The sequence below is a fragment of the Blennius ocellaris genome (assembly GCF_963422515.1).
Source record: "Blennius ocellaris genome assembly, chromosome: 12".
In the NCBI taxonomy this organism is placed as follows: Eukaryota; Metazoa; Chordata; class Actinopteri; order Blenniiformes; family Blenniidae; genus Blennius; species Blennius ocellaris.
In genome coordinates, this window is record NC_137661.1 from 1,374,567 (window position 1) to 1,394,525 (window position 19,959).

Sequence of the window (19,959 nt, forward strand, 5' to 3'; positions counted from 1 at the left end):
GACTGACTGATCAGTCCGCAGACATTTTCCTGAACATGACTGGCTTGTGCACAGTGAAATGTCAATAATGCAAAAGGGGGAAAAAAGTCAATAAATCCTAGTCCTTTGACCTGTTCAGTAGGGGGTGGCGTCCCGGCTGGAGGACACGGAGCAGCAGGAGTTCATCTGCAGTGCAGAGGAAGATTTGAAGAAGTATCTTCTGACATGGAGCTCGGATCAAGTGTCAGCGCCGTCAGAAGTCAGAGGGTGTTGGTTGGTGATATAGTTTGCCCTGCTGTCATAGTAATAAAAGATGGAAAAATACATCAAATACTCTCCAACGGCAGCTCTTCTCAGGATGTTGGCTGTAAGGTAAGCCAACCTTCCCTGATATTCTGAAGGTTTGGTACCATGCAAAATAACTCACTTTATTATTTAGAGTTTCCGGTTGTGTGCCTCAAAACAAGGGAAGACTTTTGAACCACGAGTCCCTGGTAGAGTTTATGCTTTGGGTGGGGTAACCTTGTCTGGGTCAAATTTGAAGAAAGAACTGAGTTTGATTTGCTGTTGTAGTTGTTTTTTCCTTATGAAATGTAGCATGGATTTGAACTGTTTCTCTTCCAGGCAACAGCAGATTCACAGTAATGTTTATTGTCACGATAAGCAGATCTTTACAAGCCATCCCCACCCAATGAGATCAAATAACTTGTGTGGACTTTCTGACATGACACCAACACACTTTCTCCTGAAAACAACAATTCTGCTCGTTCAAGAAAGACAAAGCACATTTGGGATTTGTTTCTAATCTACCGAGTAACTAATATAATATTAATTCTGACTCCAACTTTTTAAATGGCTTCAACAGCATTCCTGTTGACATGAGTGGACTAAGAGAAGTGCACACAGCACATCTTTGCAATTTTTTATTGTATAATATAATAAAACAATGTCGTGTGCTGGGTTTTGTTGGGTAAATAAAAGCTGATTTATTCAAATTCAATTTAGTTTTTCATTATATCATGTGTAAGGTGCATCAGACTGAAAAAGAAGTAGATTATAAAAAAATCCTGAAAATCACACACGAACAAGCAAATACTACATTTCTTGACTGATCCATCAACATCAATGTAGAAATATTGTGTTTATATTTTAACTTGTGATTCACATTGTAGTAGTGAAAGTGACGGACAGTCTCACAGGAGTAATTGCGACAGCTCATTAAGTAAATACAAGTGCACAGTGTTATCTCCCTGTGCTCTCATGTCAGGTGTGAGAGAATAATATGAGTTAACGCGTCCAGTCTGGTTTAAAGACGCAGCAGACAAAACTTCCCACAAACAACTGGAAGCAAAAAATTTAAGTTTATAAAATGTCAACAAATCAAAGAGTTGTGAACCACTTGTTTCATTCTCAGTTGATAATTTGCCAGAATGCCGTTCTGCAAGAAGGCTAAGTTGTCATAAGATCTCCGTGGATTCGTGACGAGCCGTTCAGCAGAGGGCTGTGTGTACATTTGCTATTTCAAGACCATAGAGGCCAGATGAACTGGAAATGCGACTTTAGCTAAAACAAACAAGGAACCTTACTTCATACCGCTTTTACCTGAATGTAAAAAAATGAAGTGTTTCCATGTGGCTGATGGTGATACCCTGAGACTGTCACTGTGACTGCAGGTGTTGGACGTTGGCGACAGCCTCGTGATGCCGGGGATTGTCGATTGCCACGTCCATGTGAATGAACCGGGCCGCACCTCCTGGGAGGGTTTCTGGACGGCCACCAGGGCCGCAGCAGCTGGAGGAGTGACCACGATTGTCGACATGCCGCTGTAAGTCTGGAGACACCCACCATCAATCATTGCCCACCGCCTGACCTGACGGGGTCGCTGGTGTGAGGGGGAATCCAGACAAGTGAATGCGTTGTGAAAGTAAAGTAAACAAAAGTTTCTCCTTTGGGCAAACATCAGATAGACCTGACAGTGACACTCACCCGTCCACGTCTCATGTATTCCTGGAGTGTGTCACAGCTAAAGGTGAAAGCACGACTGCAGCTGATTCTTTCTTGTTCCTCTTACTCCCACAGAAACAGCATCCCTCCCACCACAACACTGACCAACTTCCATAAAAAGATGCAGGAGGCGTCTGGGAAATGTTTCGTGGACACGGCCTTCTGGGGGGGAGTGATTCCTGGCAATCAGGTTACACATGAAACACCTGTGATAATGAAAAATAAACAAATAAAGAAGCGCTACTGAAATGAAATTGTACGACCAAAACAAATGTGTATCTCCTGAACAGCTTGAACTTCGGCCCATGATTCAGGCTGGGGTAGCGGGTTTCAAGTGCTTTCTCATCCATAGCGGGGTGGACGAGTTCCCTCATGTGACCGAGTGCGATCTGCACGCAGCCATGAAGCAGCTGCAAGGCACAGGAAGTGTCCTGCTGGTAAATTACTGACCGTAGTCCTCATCAACAAACCCCTTCAGTACGATTGGTCATTATGAACATTCTGTACATGTCCAGATGTGTACCTTTTGCCTCTTATCTTCACCAGTTTCACGCTGAGAGGGACATTCAGGAAGGCACAGCAGAAAGTGGTGGTAACAGATTTACATTGTCTTAAATTGGGATGATGTTGGAGCTTGGAAGATCTTCAAATCCCAATGTTCTGGTATTTTTGTCAATACACATCATTGTACGATTGCAATAATGTGTACTCTGACCATCCAAGCTCGAAATATCTGCCATCTTTTATAAACTCTGTGAAATTAAGATGGTTGGCTTTCAGTAACAAATGCTGCCATTTCCCCAACATGTCAGACCCTTGCCAGTACTCCACTTTTCTTCAGTCCAGGCCAGATGTCATGGAAGTGGAGGCTATCCGCATGGTCACCGAGCTCTGCCTGCAGTACCAGTGAGAAGCATTTGATAAATAACCAAACCGTCACAGTCCCTCCTTTTTATGCTGACGTTCTCTCTTTATAGGGTACGCTGTCACATAGTTCACTTATCTTCTGCAAAGCCGCTGAGACTGATCATGGAAGCACGGGAGGCCGGAGCCCCGCTGACGGTGGAGACGACCCACCACTACCTCAGCCTGTGTGCAGAAAACATTCCAGCAGGAGCCACTCAGTTCAAGTGCTGCCCCCCTATCAGAGGATCCAACAATCGGGTAAATCTAGCGTGTTTTACAGCAGATATATATAATAAGATCATGTACAGCAGAAATCTACTCTTTCTCTGATTGCTACTGTGCTGATTCTCACTCACCAGGAGCAGTTATGGTCGGCGCTGAAAGCCGGACAGATTGACATGGTAGTGTCCGATCACTCTCCCTGCACCCCCGACCTCAAGAAACTGGACAGTGGAGACTTCACCCAGGCCTGGGGAGGGATTTCCTCTTTACAGTTCGGTACTGACCCATGACAAACGCACATATAAAGACTTTTTTTTATTATTCTTTGGCAGCTTGAAGCACAATGTGACACTGTAAATAATAATTGGTTTAAATAACAACTGTAAAAATAGAAAGAAAGAAAAAAGCAGCAACAGGAAAAAGTCTAGACTCAAAAGGGAAAGCCTTCTACACAGACAGGATGGGGACATTATTATTATTATTATTATTATTATTATTATTATTATTATTATTATTATTATTATTATTATTATTATTATTATTATTATTATTATTTAGAGGGAGCCCTAACTGTAAGCTGTAGTAAATTGAAAGGTTTTGAGCCAGTCCTTAGAGACGGTTTCAGCCTCCCTAAGTGACACTGGGATCTGGTTCCACAAGACGGAAGCTTGAGAGCATGTTTCTAATTTTGGAAATATTGCGTAGGTGAAAAAAGGCAGTCTCGCAGATTTGTTTAATGTGTGAGTTAGAGAATAAATCCTGGTCAAAAATAACTCCCAGGTTCCTCACAGTGGTACTGGAGGTCAAAGTAATACCATCCAGTGTGACTTTTTCTTTAGATCATTTGTCTCTCAGATGTTTTGAGCCAAATGTAATAATTTCGGTTTTATCAGAGTTCAGGAGCCGGAAATTATGGCTCATCCAATCCTTTATATCTTTAAGACAAGCTTCTAGTTTAGAAAGTTGGTTATTATCATCAGGTTTCATAGATAAATAGATTAGTGTGTCATCTGCATAACAATGGAAGTTAATAGAGTGTTTATTAATAATATTCCCTACAGGAAGCATGTATAAAGTACAAAGTATAGGACCTAAGACAGAACCCTGTGGAACTCCATGTTTAACCTCAGTCTGGACTGACGAGTTATCGTGAACATGAACAAAATGGAACCTGTCTGATAAATATGATCGGAACCAGTTCAGTGCTGTACCTTTAAGTCTGATGATGTTCTAGCCTCTGTAACAGGATGCTATGATAAATAGCATCATATGCATTCAGGAGGAAAACAGGTCCATCTCTTTAGTTCACAGAGAGATTTCTTCTTCACTGGAGTGATCTGGGACGATCTATTGTCATAATTATCAATTGGCACAATTTTTTTCAGACCCATGTGTCATGGTTTGATTGATGTTTTCAACTCACTGTCTACATAGGAGCCACAGAATCCAAATCACTGGATGGTTTACTGCCCTTTCAGAAACTGCGTCATATGAGAGATATTTATAGAATAAATGGGAAATTGGACATCTATACAGAAATGTGGGTGCTGTTCCAAACAGACCGAAGAGTGTAACTTAACAATTCCACTGTATCTGACATGCATGATCCTAAATAAAACTTACAGTGAACACCCCTGACTGGTGGGAGGGGGTGGGATGACAGCGGGTGGGTGGGGGTTAATTAAAAGGGGAAAAAAGTTTCACAACTGATCATCTAGCTTATCTTATCTTGGTTAGTATAATACTGTTCAATCATATCTATGACCAATTTTACCTGATGTCATTACTTTTCCTGGCATTCTTATTTGTATGCTTTCCTTTTTCTAACCTATTTTCTGTATTTTATGAAATAATTTGTTATCTTGTTTCGGTGTATTTTCTGTTTCTATGTTTTGGCCTTACATGAGAGAAACAATCAAAATTTAAAATGGAAAAAAAATAATCTGAAGGGATTTCTGGACTATGCCAGGGATTTAATGTTGACTTTGGGGATTTCGAGCAAAGCCTCCCCAGTTGGCAAAGTTCACGTGGAGGTAAACAAGAAGTGAGTTCAGGCCGGCGCCGTGCCACGGCGGACATCAGAGCGCTGACACTTTGACACACCGGAGAAGGAATCGCCCTTAGAACAGAGGCTGGTGTGAAAAAAGTCAAAGTTTGTGTTGACGTGGACTCGGTTCTCCGTGTCCCCAGGACTGCCTCTGTTCTGGAGCTCGGCCAGTGCCCGAGGCTTCCGGCTGGCTGACGTCGTGAGGCTCCTCAGCCACAAAACTGCACAACTCTGTGGCCTCGCCAGCCGGAAGGGCAGCCTGGCCCCGGGCTACGATGCAGACCTCGTCATATGGGACCCTGAAAGAGAATACGAGGTGTGTGTGTGTGTGTGTGTGTGTGAGCCGCTCTGTTAACCACCAGAGGTTGGATACGCTGTGGTTTATGTTCTGTGTTACTTTCCAGGTTCAAGAGCAAGGCATCCAGCATAAGAACAAGGTAATACAGTCACTAAACCACATCCAAACAAAAAATAACTGAATGACAACAAATTGTTCTTTCAAGAATATGTTAAAAAAAATTCTTTTATTGGACATTTTGTTATGATAAAGATGTCTTAAAAGGGGTGAAATCCATAGCTTGAGTTTCTTTTCTTTCCCACTCGGTAATTAGAAAATGAATGAATGAATGGTTTATTTCGGTTACAGTTTCAGTATAAGTGCAGTTGATGAGTTTTTGTGCATTCAGTTCATGGTACAAGTTCACACACCTGTGATTTTTCACTGTTTCCACAATATCCTTGTATTAGGCTGAAGCCAAGGCTTATTTTAGCCTCTCCCTTAAAAACCCGTGTGGTTACCCCAGACACCAGTGATGCAAAAAATATAATCACATTTTTAAAAAGAATCTGGAGAAAGAAAAAATAAATAAATAATAATAATAAACATAGCAGTCGTAATACGGGAGAAAAAATTCATATGGAACATAACAGAAGTAATACATGAGAAAAACCCAACCAAACAAAAAGAAGTAACAGAAATTATTGTTCATTGTAACCAATAATTATTTTTCTTTTTACTGTTTTTTTGAAGCAGAACATTGATTTGCACAGTTTTAAGTTGTCACTGAGACGTTCCATTAACCAACTCCCAGAATAGAAACACATCTGTATTTCACGTTGGTTCTCGCACCACCTTTTTCAAATATACACAGTCCTCTTAAGTTGTCGTTGTTTTCTCTTGATTCAAATTTTTTTTGAATAGCTGTGGGAAGACTTTTATTCTTTATTCGAAATAGTATTTATAAAATAAACCAATGAATAAGTGACACATATTATAATGACCCTGCGACTCTTCCTCTGCATTAAGTCAGCTTACGTGTGTCAAACAATTCTATGATTTCAGAATTGTTTTTGACAATGATAAGCTAAAGGATCAGGTCGTTTTCAAACCAAGAATAAAAAGAACTCGTTAGACATCCAAATAAACTTAAATCTTTATGAAAACCATTGTCTCAAAGTTGTGTAACAGGCCTTGAAACGTGAACAGTATATGATCTGTTTGCAAGAACGATGTATTTACCATGTCATTGCAAAACATCAAGTAATGAAAGAGGTTTCAATATATTTAATAATTTTGTTTCATAAATGGTCTGTCTTCATTCTCTGTAAATCCCTTATTATTTAAAACCAGTAATTATTTAAAATCAGTAATTGGTAACATTAATCACACCCTCTGAGTGATTAGAGTTTACTCTTCACTTCAATACATGCTTATACTTTATATAGAGATTGAAAATTGTGATTTTTAAGCAAATGACTATCAGAGAAATGAGTTCGGAAACAATTGTCATGGTGTGGGATTAGTAATACGGTTATGTCTTGTTTATCTTATTTTATCCCAATATAGGAGAATTCAACCGTTCTTAAAGAATGGCATTTGATTTGTTGAAAGTACAAATATATAGATATGATGAGAACACACAATATATTTCCTGTAGTTTAACACATCCCGCATGTGTAGAAATATGATCCAAATGAAGCTATATACGTGGTAAAGTTTGATTCGAATGAAACAGAGATGGTTGAACCGAGCTGTGTTGTGTGTGCAGCTCACTCCGTACCTCGGCCTTACGCTGCAAGGCGTGGTGCGAGCCACCGTCCTGAGGGGGCAGCTGGTATACAGAGATGGCAGCTTTTGCCCCGAGCCGCTGGGGAAGCATCTCCTCGTCCCTCAGGCGTGCCACGCTAAGCTGAAGTAATAAACCTCACAGAGGTGGAGTTACCGGGTCCTTGATGCTGCTGGTGACAACATTCTGCATGAGCACCTGATTAAACAAGTGGTTTAAAACAGTTTTGTTGACTCGTGATGGTTCAGTTCATTTGGCTTCATTTATTTGCATTTCTCACACATAATCCTCATGTAAAACAAACAGCGTGGCGTCTCTGGACTGGAGATTGTTTCAGTTGTATGTGGTTCCAGAAAAGAGACATTTTATTATCTGTTAAGAGAACGTGAATGAGAAATAATTATTGGGGGACTCTTTCACCACTTTGTCCTAACTGCTCTGTTTACCTATATTAGCTGAATGTCCCCTGTTGAAAGGTGAACACAGGTCATACTTGACTCAATACCACATTATATAACAAGGTATACACGAAAGAGTATACATAGATGTAGCTATATTTATATATATATATATACATCTCTGTGTATGTATGTATGTATGTATGTATGTATGTATGTATGTATGTATGTATGTATGTATGTATGTATGTATGTATGTATGTATGTATGTATGTGTATATACACACACACACACACACACACACGGATGACAATATGCACAAAATAACAATAATGGAGGGATACTGGTATCCTGAATTCTGACATATTTTTCTTTGGGTAAAAATGAATCCAGCCCATTTACTGTAACACTGACATTCAACGTGTGCAGCTCAACACATATGTCTACTTTTGATTCTCAGATTTTTCTCACATTCAACAATTTGTTTTCAAATTTGAAGAATTTCTCTTTGCCCCTTATGGCCCTACAAGGACTTACTTGGCCTTTTTTAATTTTTACCTCATCACTTCCAACCAAATCTAAACAAGGCAACAAGTACAAGAGTACAAGACACCCACACCTATACAACACAAAGCAGAATAAATGTTTTCACCACATTGCAGAATACAAGTTTTTAAATCGTAGAATGAAAGGGAGCAGAAGGAAGAATAATAAAGTGTACATTAAAATTCAATTTTATTCACGTAACTTTGATTCTCTTACAATTCCTAATGGCAACTGTTGTGATAAAATTAAAGTTCACTAAAGGACAAAGAACAGAACTGAAACTAATACCACATAAGGACGCGGTGCAACTTCTGATTATTGGGATGTAATGTCATTAAGATATAGGAAGGATTTTTAAACATTTTCCATCATTGAACCTAAAACACATATTACAGTGAAATCTAGAGCAATAGCTGGCATTCTGGCTGACTGGAAGTCAAACATGGTGTTCTAGTGGTAAGTTCATTGTATTTAAAGAGAACTTGTCCTCCCCTCTGTTGCCCCAGTACCTCCCTGGAGGAAAACTCTTGAAGAGGATAAAGCCTGAGCTGTATCTCCAGAAACCATCGGATGATTTGGCTTGATGCATTTAATAGTGAAGTTAATTCACGATGTTAGAGAAATAAATCCTCATTACTGGAGCTTGAGCACAGCAGTGAAAGAGTTAAACTGGATTTAGTGGAGACTCACCGGTCAATTATTAACACATATGTTGGGTGACTTCCTTATCTTTGAGAGAGAAAAAACAAATCCAACATGGAGTGGAATCATCTGAACACACTGCGCAGTGTTGACAGAAGAACCACAGGAGATAAAGGCAGAATATGTTGACAGACTTGTGACAGAGGAGCTCACTGGACAGGCCGAGGGGTGTGCTGCTCCACACTGCATTACTTCACTTGCTCTCTGCAACCACTTGTGGTTTGTCTTCATTTGCCCCCCGTGGGAAACATGTCGCTCTCCGTCCCGCCGCCAACATGTCTGCAGAAGCCCCTGGTGATCCCTCATCGCTGCATGTTTGGACCAGGACCTTCCAATGTCCCTCCTCGCATCTTGGAGGCTGGAGCCAAGCCCGTTATTGGACACATGCATCCAGAGACCTTTGAGGTGACAAATGAAGAAGCTCAGAAATCCTAACCCTAACAAATAGAGGATGAAGTGGTGGTTCAGTTTTGGGTTGTTTTTTTTCTTTTTTTTACATTTTGTACTGGACAGATCAGTTCATTTTAGCATTTCAAAATATGTTTAAGTGATTTTTTTCATGACAACAAATTACAGTAGGACTTTTTCTTATAGCAGCATGTGGACTCTGAAGGGTCAGGGTGAATCTCTCTACTGCAGCCAATTCTAGAAAGGTCTGTCTCTGTGAAAAAACCAGCTTAAGTGCATAACTATTGTGTGGAGGCCTGTTTGGTGTGAATGACCTGAAATAGTTGTTTAACGGTTGAAAGGTTAGTTAAAAATTACAGATAAGTTGGATTTTGGTTTAGCTATACAGTGGTTGCATGAATTACACAAAATGAGTATTACTGTATTACTTCTCAACCCAAAGTCTGAGTTTCTGGTTGATTATTCAATCTTCACGCTTTATGAAATGATCTGCAGAATGTTGCTAAATATCAGGAAGCCTTAATATGTTAGATGTCTTTAGATGTTTGCCAGGAGAATTTCCTCATAAAAAAAACAAACTCAAGGAGACAGAATACACAGGAATCCCACTGAGACTGATTTAAAAGCACTGAAAAATGATGTTGTTTTCATTTTGGACCTTCCAGTAGGTGCTGCTGGTTGTTTGTGTAATGAAAGCACACACACAGTCACACACGTGTGCAGAGAACAATAAAGTATAAACTTTAACGATGGGGGTACATGATGAAGGTGGATTGTTTATTGCAGTGACTCTCAACTATGAAACGATGAAGTCTCAGGAGAAAAGGCACTGGAAGACATGACACTCTGGAGGCAAACACTGTTGTTATTGTCCATCAGCTGAGCATGTGCAGAAGGATTCTTTACACCTGCCATGATGTGCGAACACAGTAGCAGTGTTCCTGCCGTCCACACAATTATTACATTATTCTTGCAAGAAGTGACAAAGTCCCAGTACAACGTGTGCATGGTTATCCAGTAGTTTGTCTCACTATGGAGTTAGACAGCACCTTCTCAAAGGCAGGATTGTTTTGAGAAAGAGTCACGTGCTTCCTGCACCGTAGACATTGAAGGTTACAGAAAGCAGCACAGAGATTCTTTGAAGTGCTGACACAGGTCGTCCTTGAAACTCTGAGAGTGAACTCGCACATAATTCTTTATGAGACAAGAACAATGTTCTTAAAACAGTTGTTAGTGTAGCTGTAGTGACACTAAATATCATCATACTGACGTCAAAGTGTCGGGGGCCACCCGTCACTGCCTATTTAGTTTGCTATTTATGGATTGTTTTTCATATTTATTATATCATAGTAAAAGGAAAAGCTTTGGTAAAGTTGGATTGGCAGTGGAATTGTTGATTTAATGACCAGTGAGGCTTCAAAAACACAAAAGTTGTGTTCTGTTGTGTAACAATATTGCAATAACCAAAACATGTATGAAAACATGATGTAATTTTATACCACACACAACTTGTTGTATTTTAAATTGGGAAACTGAGGTGGTGACAATTTACCAGCTGACCAACAAAAGGTCCCTGTTGTACCTCTGTATTATGTCGATATTATATTAATGAATATTGCGCACACTGTGGATTAAGAGATATAAGGCAGAACTTAACGTGTTTTTGATTTAAACTTATTATCACCGCTGTTGGCCCGTTGTGCCTCACAGGTAATGAGCGACATCAAAAGCGGGATCCAGTACTTGTTCCAGACCCGAAACAAAGTGACCTTCGCCGTGAGCGGCACCGGCCACACCGCCATGGAGTGTGCCATCTTCAACGCGGTGGAGCCGGGGGACTGTGTGCTCACGGCAGTGAACGGGATCTGGGGAGAGCGAGCCACAGACATCGCAGAGAGGATAGGTGAGTGTGGCCCGCAAGAATCCAACGACAAGTCCAACATTAGCGATTTGATGTATTTCCAAGACAAAGACGGTGCTCTTGAAACTTGAACCCGTCACATTATCCTGGGTGACCATGAGGCTTTTGAAGTTCAGTGGATTCTCCAGTTCAAACTTCTTCAAAACGTCGTCACGTGGGAGGATAATGATATTAATAAGAACAAAATGTCACACAGGGGCCAGAGTGAATACCATAGCCGCCCCTCCTGGTGGTTACTTCACCAATGAAGACATTGAAAAGGTATTGTGACCAGACATCAGGTTTCTCTAAGGATTACGCTCAGTGTTAACCCTTTCCATTCCCACTGTGATCGTACCACAGGCTTTGTCAAAGCACAGGCCGGCAGTCTTCTTCCTTACTCAAGGAGAGTCTTCCACGGGGGTCCTGCACCCCTTGGATGGCATCGGACAGCTGTGCCACAAGTGAGAATCCGGCCTCATGGCGTTGGTCACGACAGATGACCCGATGACAGCTAATACGTTCTGACTTGCGCCCACAGGTATGACTGCCTCTTCCTTGTTGACGCTGTGGCTTCGATTGGAGGAACCCCTCTCTACATGGACCAGCAAGGTCGACTGATAAATCTGGCCAAGGGTTTCCTTTATTATTCCTTTGTTATTCTGACACATGAGTTTATTGTTTGGTGATCACAGAGATAGACATCCTGTATACGGGCTCTCAAAAGGTCCTGAACGCCCCTCCTGGCACGGCTCCCATTTCCTTCAGCGAGAGGGCCTGGTGAGAACTGCTTCCTGTGTATTTCAAATCGCTGAAAATAGCAAAAGTATTCATTCCCTTTTCTTTCTTTTTTTTTTTTTTAAAGCCAAAAGATTTTCAGCCGGAGGACAAAACCTCTGTCGTTCTTCTTGGACCTGAGCTGGCTCGCCAACTACTGGGGATGTGATGACAAGCCGGCAAGACTGTAAAACCCTCACACTTTGAACATTTTATTAGAAATATTCCGGCAACACGTAGCTGTATGTGGACGTGTGGGCCGTCTCTCCCCTCTACAGGTACCACCACACAGGGCCAGTCACTTCATATTATTCCCTGAGGGAGAGCTTGGCGGTCCTCGCTGAAGAGGTGGGACACAAAGGTTTTCTCCTGGCGTATCCACTCTGAGCACTGAGCAAATTAATCAGGAGGCACTTTAACTGTTAGGTCAATGATACATTTGCCAGAATACCAATACATTAGTGTGTACTTATGTTGATATTGAGATTGATATCTTTATGTAGTTTGAACATGGAAAACAAAAAAACCAAATCAAGAAAAAAACAGAGAAGACAACTGAATCTGTCTGAATGTACATGAACAGTATAAAGTTTCAACTGATCTAATCCTACCACTCAAGTGCTTGTGCATTTTAATCAATTATTTTTTTCTTAATTCAGCATTAGTCTGCGTCTGACACATAATGCAACAATTGAACCTTGCTCAACAGTGTTTTCATGTGTCTGTACATTCATACAAACACATCAGTTATTCTAGAATTTTCTATAGTATATTTATCAATTCAACATTATCCACAAAACAAACAAACCCCCATATTCATTATCAAGTGCCACAAATGTAAATTCTTTATAAACTGAGTTATGTTTCAATCTGCTTTATCTCCACATAGTTTGTTCCACAGTTTTACTCCACAGGCGGTAATACAGAAACTTTTCATTGCAACCTCTGGAGCACCTTGTAAAGATTAACAAATAAATTAGGTAAACTCAGTTAATGAGCAAATAAAGCTGCTCTGATGCAGTAAATTAAAAAGTTAAAAAGACGAAATTGTTTAAGAAAACAAAAAATCACAATGACCAAATAAATGCTGCAATAAGAGCAAAAAGGTAAAACTATCAACAATAAACACAAAGGCCATCCTTCTAATTAGTTTAATGTGAAGCCAATTCACAGTCGCAACAGCTGCCATGTCTGTAAGAATTAATGCGCTTAACATGAACAAAATTCTACTATTTTAATCCAAAGTCAGCCAATCTATGGTTTTCTGTCACTGATTGAATTAAGGGTCTGGAGAAATCATGGAAAAGACATCAAGCCGCAGCGGAGTATTTCCATGAAGGCCTGGAGAGCATGGGCCTCAAACTATTTGTCAAAGAAAAGGTGAGTTTTAACATTGTTTGCATTGTCATATAGATAATATGTCTGTGGATATTCAGTATATACTGTCAACGGTTGGTTACAGCGAGCGAGGCTACCAACAGTGACCACTATCGTGGCCCCTCATGGATACGACTGGAAAGAAATCACAGGCTACATCATGAAGACACATAACTTGGAGATTTCTGGAGGTCTCGGGCCGTCAGCTGGTTTGGTAAAGACAATATCGGACGCCTGCTTTCATTTCATTTCTACGTCTTGACTGCTCACATGAGCTGTTTCTGTTGTGTGTGGTGTTTCCAGGTGCTGCGTGTGGGACTGATGGGCAGCAACAGCAACAAGGCCAATGTGGACATGGTGCTGGCAGCAGTGAGAGACGCTCTCAAACACTGCCACAAGAGCAAAGTGTGAATCACTTCTGTCTGGTCCTTGAAGGACGATTATCAATCAGCTCCACTGTCATGAGGAAGAGTGATCAATAAACATGGGTCTTTCTCGTTGTGTTGCACTCTGGATTGGATTTAATTTCGATGGGTATCAGAGCTTATAAATCCAGTTTTTATTAACAACAGAATACAGAATAAATAGCAGATTAGTGACAAAATTCAACAGTTCATGAAAAATAGTCACTTTTTACAAATTTGCTGGTTGCAACACTGAGTTAACAACTTGGGAAATATTAATGTCTCCGACTGTGATATTACTGATTATGCTAACAATTCAGGTCAAAACACAGCTGCTATAAATGTGTGTGTTGTAAACATGAACACAATACACACACTCCCTCAAACACACAATGTAGGTATGAATGAGTTTTAGTAAAGAAACAGTAACAGTTGAGTTTATTTTTCTCTCTTGCTGACACACACACACACACACACACACACACACACACACACACACACACACACACACACACACACACACACACACACACACAATTAAACAATATTTAGAGGTAAAACCCCTTTGAAAGGATCTTGCAAAGCTTCTGGAATGAATGAATGAATGAATGATGCTGGCACTCTGCAACAAGAAATGTGGTGTAGCCTTTATGAAACGCTGGCACAACAAGCATTTAATTATGATTGTAGATTCCAATATGTGCATTTCCATGTTTTTCAACTACAACTACATTCATGTTAGTCACTCAGACATTAGTATACTCAGTTAGATAGCTATTTAAATTAAGGTTCAATCAGTATACAATAGAAGAAGCACACAAGAGTTAAGAAAAAAAGTAATATTAGGATTTGTGTATTATTGTACAGTGTGCAGTTCTTCAGTGTTCCCTACCTCGGACCTTTTACGCCTTCTTCCACCCAGGTAACCCTAAAGTCATCTTAGAGAAAATGAAAATATAACATCAGATGATAATCTGTATTATGGTTTCCATGATTTATACTGTATATTCTATGTTTTGATCATTGTCCCTGTAGCACACCCAGCCTATAGTCGAGGATGACAGAATTTGGATTCCCAGAAAAGGGACTCTTGTGTCATTCTCAGTGCACTTAAATGATACTTGAAGTTCACTTGAAGATACCCGAGAATTATGACATATTCAAAATATGCTGTTTTCTGTTGGATAAATAACATCAATTAAAATAAGAAATAAGATCTATCTATAACTGAAGACATAATTCACTGATTATACTTTATTGTGCCTAAAATAGTGGTTCTTCAACATTCAATGGTACTAAACATTTTTTACAATTTGTCTTTACAGTACACAAAATCATAATACAACAACAAAATATGAAGCATCTTCCAAAGTCTTACTGGACAAACAAACAAATGAAAAGATAGATGGATAGATAGATAGATAGATAGATAGATAGATAGATAGATAGATAGATAGATAGATAGATAGATAGATAGATAGATAGATAGATTTTTTTTCAATTCGATTTAAGGATTAACATTTTTATTAGATTAGTTGTGATTTAGACTGATTCAAACCGCTAGGTAGGATGTTGAACATTCGTCAGCAAATATTATATTACCACGAAATATTTACACCACTGGAAGAACATGTGTACATAGAGTTTTTCCACCACATGGCACCACCTTGTGGAACAATACAAACATCGCAAGCAACAGAAAACCGTTTAAAAAAAACAATGGTTTGATTAAAAAAAAAGTTATTTTGTGAAGAATATGAATGATGAACTAATGTAGTCAATTATTACAGTTCAATTTTATTTTTTACTGATGATGAATATAAAATGTGGAAGGCCATGTCCAGCACTGAATTGTTTTGATAAATGCAAACGCTTCACCCAGAGACCAAGAAACAGATCCCTCCAAAATAAAACAAAAAGATAATTTTAACTTTAAGATGCACCTTCGTCATTGTTATTTAATCATCCGCCATGTTGTTTGTCCATGAGCGCCTGTGAAATAAAGTTCATTTAAAATTGAAGAGAACCGGAAATACGTCACGAGCACTTCCTTTTGTTGACATGTTTGGCGGGTAATGTTCGTCAACAGAAATCCTCCGCCCATTATCTCTCCGTATCCCCTGTAGCGTGACTCTCCGAAGAGTGTATCCGGGGCGATGGCGTGCAAGCGCGGGGCCCTCATCGTCCTGGAAGGGGTGGACAAGGCCGGGAAAACCACGCAGTGCAACAAACTGGTCCAGGCGCTTAAGCAAAGCGGCCGACCCGCGGAGATGATGAGGTTTCCCGGTGAGACGCCTTCCCGGAGGTTCCGGTCCGCTGTGTTGTTTCGGCCTAACGGTGTGTTCGTGTTGTTTCCCCCGCAGATCGCTCCACGACCATCGGGCAGCTGATCAACGCCTACCTGGAGAAACGCGCCGAGCTGGAGGACCACGCCGTGCATCTGCTGTTCTCCGCAAACCGCTGGGAGCTGGTGTAACTGACCTTTTGTCTTAGGAAGAAGGTTTACACGTCTGACAAATATATTTTAATGTGATTCTGATGAGATAATCATAAATCACAGTGTTTCACTCTGTGCTGTTACGACGAGCTGGTGTCACGTGGTCAGCTGTTCCAGCTGCCTGCAAGCTTTAAAGTAAAAACACTTTCCTGGTTCACCTAGTGACACTCTTTGCAAAGAACATTGACTAAGAAGGAAGGCAGTCAGTTAAGAGAAAATCAACTCCAGACACAGAATAAATGCTTATTTTCTTTAGTGAATTGGGAGGCTGCATATTGGACAGAATGAGTAAGCAGGGGAAACAGTTTTTTCTGTCAAAACAATGACAGTAGATTGGGTTTAGATTCGAGTGTTATTGTGAGTATAACACCATGGCCAAAGAGACGTGCTATCAGGCTGTTTATGCATCACAACATTCATCCAAATATTTCTATTGGCTGCAGAATGAGTAATTGGGTGAAACATCCAGGAAGTGTATTGACACATTTTGCATTATTTTAATGGAAGTGTACTGAAGGGAATTTGACCCAAGTTAAAAACAGATACTGCCAATGTTTTCTTTGCATATATTAATATATAAGGGAGAAATAATCCCTTAAACGCAAAATGAATGTGTTGTTTGGTTGTATGAGGTCTTCCATCAAACATACACCTTTTAGTTTCCTGAGCTCTGATTCATCAATGACCCAAACGGCTACTGGTGGATTATTTTAGAAGACCTTGCTTGGTCAACATTGCAACCTGGATCTATAAATAAGAGCATTCACTAACCCCCCAGGCCTTTAATGAAGAAGAAGCTGGAGCAGGGCATCACTCTGGTTGTGGACAGATACGCCTTCTCTGGAGTGGCTTTCACCAGTGCCAAGCCAGTGAGTCTGCTCATGTCGCCTCTCAGCCAGTAGGAAAGTACGTTTAAGAAGTCAGACGTCCTTGACTGTTGAAGTCATTTGGTGTCCTCCAGGGATTCCGTCTGGACTGGTGCAGGAGCCCTGATGTGGGGCTGCCGAAACCCGACCTGGTCATGTTCCTGCAGCTGAACTCGGCCGAGGCGGCTCTCCGAGGTCACTTTGGGGAGGAGAGGTACGAGACCAGTGTTTTCCAGAGAGCGGTGCAGCAGAAGTTTGAGGAGCTGATGAAGGATCCATCGGTAAAGTGGCAGGTAAGAGAATATCTTGGATTGAAGTAGAACCCCTGTCTACGGTGCATTTGTCCTCATCGGGGCGCAGGAGTTTTTTGTGGCCTTGCCACAGGTCACAGTTGGTCATTTCTGCACTCAGCAGTCAGAAATAATATGATTCAAAGAAGTTGCAGTGGGGCAAAAAAGTATTTAGTCAGCCACCAATTGTGCAAGTTCTCCCACTTAAAAAGATGAGGGAGGCCTGTAATTGTCATCATAGGTATTCCTCAACTATGAGAGACAGAATGAGAAAAAAAAATCCCGAAAATCACATTCTGATTTTTAAAGAATTTATTTGCAAATTATGGTGGAAAATAAGTATTTGGTCACCTACAAACAAGCAAGATTTCTGCCTCTCACAGACTGTAACTCCTTCTTTAAGAGGCTCCTCTGTCCTCCACTCCTTACCTGTATTAATGGCACCTGTTTGAACTGGTTCTCAGTATGAAAGACACCTGTCCACAACCCCAAACAGTCACACTCCAAACTCCACTATGGCCAAGACCAAAGAGCTGTCAAAGGACACCAGAAACACAATTGTAGACCTGCACCAGGCTGAGAAGACTGAATCTGCAGTAGGTAAGCAGCTTGGTGTGAAGAAATCAACTGTGGGAGCAATTATTAGAAAATGGAAGACAAACAAGACCACCGATAATCTCCCTCCATCTGGGGCTCCACGCAAGATCTCACCCCGTGGGCTGAAAATGATCACAAGAACGGTGAGCAAAACTCCCAGAAGCACACGGGGGACCTAGTGAAGGACCTGCAGAGAGCTGGGACCAGAGTAACAAAGGTACCATCAGTAACACACTACGCCGCCAGGGACTCAATCCTGCAGTGCCAGACGTGTCCCCCTGCTTCAGCCAGGACATGTCCAGGCCCGTCTGAAGTTTGCTACAGAGCATTTGGACGATCCAGAAGAGGATTGGGAGAATGTCATATGGTCAGATGAAACCAAAATAGAACTTTTTGGTCAAAACTCAACTCGTGGTGTTTGGAGGAGAAAGAATGCCGAGTTGCATCCAAAGAACACCAGACCTACTGTGAAGCACGGGGGTGGAAACATCAAAGAACACCAGACCTACTGTGAAGCACGGGGGTGGAAACATCATGCTTTGGGCTGTTTTTCTGCAAAGGGACCAGGACGACTGATCCATGTAAAGGAAAGAATGAATGGGACCATGTATGGTGAGATTTTGAATGAAAACCTCCTTCCATCAGCAAGGGCATTGAAGATGAAATGTGGCTGGGTCTTTCAGCATGACAATGATCTCAAACACAACCAAGGAGTGGCTTCGTAAGAAGCATTTCAAGGTCCTGGAGTGGCCTAGCCAGGCTCCAGATCTCAACCCCATAGAACATCTTTGGAGGGAGTGGAAAGTCCGTGTTGCCCAGCGACAGCCCCAAAACATCACGGCTCTAGAGGAGATCTGCATGGAGGAACGGGCCAAAATACCAGCAACAGTGTGTGAAAACCTGGTGAAGACTTATAGAAGACGTTTGAGCTCTGTCATTGCCAACAAAGGGTCTACAACAAAGTATTGAGATGAACTTTTGTTATTGACCAAATACTTATTTCCACCATAATTTGCAAATAAATTCTTTAAAAATCAGACAATGTGATTTTCTGGATTTTTTTTTTCTCATTCTGTCTCTCATAGTTGAGGAATACCTATGATGAAAATTACAGGCCTCCCTCATCTTTTTAAGTGGGAGAACTTGCACAATTGGTGGCTGACTCAATACTTTTTTGCCCCACTGTATATGTTCTTGTAATTGAGAAAAGGTGACAGATGGTGCCGTTAAGCCTTCTAATTGTTTACATCCACATGTAACCATCTATCTGATGTTTTCAGGTGATCGATGCCTCACAGAACATTGAGAGTGTGCACTTGGACATTTCGGACCACAGCCATAAAGCCATTGACTCGGCACAGAATTTGCCACTAGGAGAGCTGTGGAAGTGAACCTGGACCAGTGTGGCGACGTCAATGCTTTGCACATTCTGTTTACTTGTCCTCACGTCAATGTGGGAGAAGAGTCTCTTTTATGAAAAACATGAAATATAAACAATTCTGAAATACCAGCTTCTGCTTTTATTTAGCTTTTGAATTTCTTACATATCTGTTGTTCTGTCACCATCATATATATTTCGATTAAATAAATAATCTTCTGATGAACCTCTGTATATATTCCGGACTGGGCGGGGATGCTTTCCGTGAACAGCGAATGTGTCTCGTCTTCAAATGGGACTAAATTTGGTTAACTTGCAGGCTGTTACAGACTTTATTTATTAGTGACAAACTGCATAAAACCATAGGTGTCATGAGCCATCGTGTTTCTATACAACATAAAATTGTTATGGCGATTATTTTTTTCTCTTTAAATTTTATGGAGTCAGGGAAAGGCACCATATCACTTCAGAAGAAACATTTAAAAGTGTTAAGACTCAAATGGAAACATGTAATGTGAAGATGTGCATACAGAATTGATCCTGAGCTCCTGCTACAGCTTCCACTGGGGCAGTCTCACCGTTGGACACAGAGAG

The 19,959-nt window shown here is 40.9% G+C and overlaps 3 protein-coding genes across 3 annotated transcripts; all 3 read left to right on the forward strand.

Annotated features, from left to right (window-relative positions):
- Nucleotides 1-204: 204 nt before the first annotated feature.
- LOC308137097 (allantoinase, mitochondrial) lies at nucleotides 205-7,356 on the forward strand (the record flags this gene model as incomplete). Its single annotated transcript, XM_080505671.1, has 11 exons — nucleotides 205-351; nucleotides 1,653-1,804; nucleotides 2,059-2,173; nucleotides 2,274-2,420; nucleotides 2,530-2,575; nucleotides 2,796-2,889; nucleotides 2,961-3,147; nucleotides 3,249-3,387; nucleotides 5,302-5,474; nucleotides 5,563-5,595; nucleotides 7,207-7,356. The coding sequence occupies 11 exons, from the start codon at nucleotides 205-207 to the stop codon at nucleotides 7,354-7,356; spliced, it is 1,383 nt and encodes a 460-aa protein (XP_080361797.1).
- A 1,764-nt stretch (nucleotides 7,357-9,120) lies between these two features.
- Nucleotides 9,121-13,744, forward strand: agxta (alanine--glyoxylate and serine--pyruvate aminotransferase a; the record flags this gene model as incomplete). The annotated part of the gene is made up of 11 exons (XM_080506956.1): nucleotides 9,121-9,276; nucleotides 10,990-11,182; nucleotides 11,397-11,461; nucleotides 11,543-11,643; nucleotides 11,721-11,791; nucleotides 11,875-11,959; nucleotides 12,045-12,143; nucleotides 12,235-12,304; nucleotides 13,241-13,336; nucleotides 13,419-13,547; nucleotides 13,637-13,744. 11 exons carry the CDS (start codon nucleotides 9,121-9,123, stop codon nucleotides 13,742-13,744), a joined length of 1,173 nt encoding a protein of 390 aa, XP_080363082.1.
- A 2,056-nt stretch (nucleotides 13,745-15,800) lies between these two features.
- Nucleotides 15,801-19,499, forward strand: dtymk (deoxythymidylate kinase (thymidylate kinase)). Its single transcript, XM_080506028.1, has 5 exons — nucleotides 15,801-16,023; nucleotides 16,101-16,209; nucleotides 17,013-17,103; nucleotides 17,196-17,393; nucleotides 19,268-19,499. Exons 1-5 carry the CDS (start codon nucleotides 15,894-15,896, stop codon nucleotides 19,376-19,378), a joined length of 639 nt encoding a protein of 212 aa, XP_080362154.1. The 5' UTR covers nucleotides 15,801-15,893; the 3' UTR covers nucleotides 19,379-19,499.
- Nucleotides 19,500-19,959: the final 460 nt, after the last annotated feature.